General features: G+C 27.1%; 1 protein-coding gene across 1 annotated transcript in view; it reads left to right on the top strand.

Annotated features, from left to right (window-relative positions):
• The window catches only part of LOC100165613 (testis-specific serine/threonine-protein kinase 3), a 5,906-nt gene extending 4,532 nt beyond the window's left edge, over positions 1–1,374 (top strand). Inside the window, exon 4 of the mRNA XM_001945957.5 lies at positions 1,014–1,374. Within this exon, the coding sequence (XP_001945992.1) occupies positions 1,014–1,110 (97 nt within the window). The 3' untranslated portion in view covers positions 1,111–1,374. The remainder of the gene's footprint in view (positions 1–1,013) is intronic.
• Positions 1,375–3,748: the final 2,374 nt, after the last annotated feature.

Genomic DNA, 3,748 nt, shown 5'->3' with positions numbered 1-3,748 from the left:
AGGAAAGATACCCAGTGGTAACACCCTATTGAGTAGTGTATTTAAAGGAGGGCTCAAGGGAGAGTTTCCCAGGACGCCAAATTCCAAGTTCTATAAAGGGGCACCAAATTTATTCAAACATTTAACTTCAAACGCTCATAAGAAATTATTGTGTATTTACGCTCAAATTTTTTTTTTAATTTCCACTAACATCAACTTAGTGGAACCTAGTATTCATTTTTCAAGTTTTTTTACTGAGAAAACTATTTTTAATCGACAGTATATAAAAATGTATCAAAACGACAGGTAGTTTTTATATAGGTACTTAAACCATTTGGTTATTTGAAATCCTTTACGCACAGCCATCCGCAGGGCCTGAGGTTAGATTGAGTATTTATTAATTAAACCACTATAGACACTAGTAACGATTTAAAGCAAATTATAGGACCTTTAAATGTTTAAGCGCTGACATATTATGTGCTTTTTAGGGCTTTATATCCTCGGCCACATGCGGTGTAATATTAACAAATTATTTTAATGGATGCATCAACAAAAACGTAACACGCTTCTCAATATTTTTTCTCTATAAGGAAAATCTATGAATCATAAATATGTTTTGGGGGGATAATAAGGTACTTCACTTGTAATATTGTTTTTTTTATTATTATTATTATTATTATTATTAGTTAAACCACGGCAACATAGTCTGTTAACTGAAGGTCATTATTTTTTAGTTGGTTTTTTTTAGTTTGGGGGAGGGTACGGTTGGTTTGATCACGTGAATATGTAACGAGAATTTGTCACTAAACACCCGGGTGGTCACGGTTGTCCGTGAAACGCATCTTGTAGTAGCCACCAAACATTTCGAGGGGCTTAAGTTTTATAAACAAATTTAGGATAAATACTCGTTTTGGGTTAAGATTTAACAAATTATTAGGGGGATATTAACTAACATGTATTTATAGACACGGGGGAGGTTTAAAACGTAGTAATAATATTAATCGTTATATATCCAAACAATATTTTTATTACAGGATTATTTTAGAGCCAGACGTTAATAAAAGAGCAACCATGCATCAAGTAAAACATCATCCATGGGTTAAACAACAAAATCCATATCATACTCATTAAACTACCAAAAGAATTCACAAGTTATACGTTCCATAAATATATCGAAATAGAACTATAAAAGGCCAGAACTCAGGAAGTAGGTACTTAATTAAATTTCATAGTGAAATCCAAATTCTTTAAAATTAAATATCTAAACTTAAATACAAGTAAAAAGAAGCACTTATCCCCATATATACTAGCTATGCCCAAGAGGACCCAATACAATATTAAATGTATAGGTACATAATGTACACTTTTTATAATAAACTTAAAATTTTGAGTCGATTTTGCTTTATATTATGTTATAGAAAATATTTTTCCAAAAATATAATATATTAAGTGTATCAATAACTTAATTAGTACATTACAGCTACAAACAATATGACTAATTATTATCATTCAAACTAAATTATAAATTAGATTTTAATAATAAATAACAATTTATTTACAACTATTATAATATATATATTATTATTATATATTTTATATTGCCCGCATGCCAATGATTTGTTTTTGTTTTTAAATATATTTGTAAAAAAATGTACCATATTTCCAAAGGTGGGCAAGTTAATGAAAATAATTAACTCAAGTTAAGTTAAGAGAACACAAGATCAATAAGTTAAAAGTTAACAGTTAACAAATTATAAATTTAACTCGATAAGTTAAAAGGTAATATAGAAAAAAATATTAACTTAACTCAGTTTAAAAAAAGTTAATCCATTTTTTTTTTAATTAGGATGTAAATCACATAAAGAGTGAATGTGTCTTTCTAGTTTCTAATTTATAAATTATAAAAAACAATTTTATTGAACTTTTATCATAATGCGTAAAGTAAAAGTAAAAGGGAGGGTATACCCTTTTACTTTTACTTTACTAATATTTACTAATTTAAACTATACTCATCTCAAATAATTAATTTAACAAATATATTTTTTTTTATATCGTATAGCAATTGAATGTCATAATACGCGAAGATGAGTTCATAACCTTCATATATATTAAAAGTTATACAACATTAAAACATAACAATTGTAAATTTGTAATTTAAAGTTATTAATTTTTTTTAAAACATTTATATTTGCAACTCATATAATATATAATTTACAACTTAATAAAATATAGGTATTAATATACACAAATTTATGTTATCAAGAAAAGGAACAGAAATGTTTGTGTTTTTGTATTGGATTATTTTTATTTTATACTGATATAGAAATATATAAAAAAAATAAAATAAAATATGTAGTAATATTTACGTATAAACAAAAAATTACAAAATGTTTTTAACTTGATAGGATAGATTTTTTTTAAATCAACCGAGAAAAGCTAAGTTATTTCAACTGTAAATTAAACTAGTTAAGTATTCATAAGGTGATTAGAAAATAAACTAACTAGTTAAGTTAAAAAGTTAAAAAAAATTAACTTTTTAACTTAACTTTAACTTTTTAATTAGTTAATGCCCACCTTTACATATTTCTGCTAACTATAATACTAATATGATATGTAACCAATGACAACAATTTAAATAAACAAAAAAAAATATTCTTTCTATGCGTGAGCTGAAAAAAAATGTATATGTGAGATACACTTTAGTTACCTATATAGTCTATAGGGGTTGAACAAATTAAGCTATAAACACGCATCACGTCTCAAGGAATCTATTAATATAACTTTTATTGACAACGATTCAGTAGTTTTTGAGTCTATTCATTTTGGATAAAGCAGCATCCATTTTTAGCTGTATTGCTACATCATTGGGGAAGATGGGGGAACTTCGTGCGTAAAAAATTAAAAATATAAAATATAGGCGCTATATTGGTATTCTTGATTTTAGTGTACGTGTTAGACGTTAGTGTACCTCGATTCACGGGAAAATTAGCATCGGTGTACCTTGCTTTGTAAACTAAATCGACCGAAATAGACAATTCGTCTGGAGCTGATAAGATACCTTGTTAAAAATCGAACAGGGTTCAAACTACTCTCCAAACTTTTCTGATATTTCTACAAACAATTCCAAGTATTCAAAAAATCAATCAAGTAATTTTTGAGCATATAAACTACAAACAAGCTGAAGCATTCAACTCTATTATATTTGTTTTAAGATATAATTTCTTTATTCGAGGCCATACAATTTGAAGCATACTTTTATCTCATCTGCCAGAGTAACCAATGGCAACCATGTATATACAAATAAATACAAATTTATACTAATTATTTCTACTATTATTATTATAATTTGTAAGATGTAACCAATGGCAACCATTTATAAACAGTTAAATCTCAAAATCCTTGAGTGAGCCATAGATAATATATTATTATATAGGACATAGGTACATTATCTATGGTGTGAGCCGTTTCTTCCTGGACAACTTTCCAACTGGGTTAAAAATAAATTGATTATAGATCAAATACCGTACGTTACGTAAAAAAAACAGGATACAGAAATTATAGTTAATACTTAGGTCTTATAAGACATCTATATAATACATCTATAGATGTATAATATTATAATGAGTAATGATTAAGAGGACATAATACGTGCATGTGTTATCTCCGATTTACAAGTGCGCAACATATCACATTTTACGCTCAGCAGAACCCGTGTAGCTCCGTTAATTAAAAAAATTAGAGTGAATCAACCTCTTATAAAATCTAAAGG

Source organism: Acyrthosiphon pisum, chromosome A1 (assembly GCF_005508785.2).
Source record: "Acyrthosiphon pisum isolate AL4f chromosome A1, pea_aphid_22Mar2018_4r6ur, whole genome shotgun sequence".
Classification (NCBI taxonomy): Eukaryota; Metazoa; Arthropoda; class Insecta; order Hemiptera; family Aphididae; genus Acyrthosiphon; species Acyrthosiphon pisum.
The sequence above is the reverse complement of the archived record's forward strand: the minus strand, read 5'-3'. Positions and strand labels throughout refer to the sequence as shown.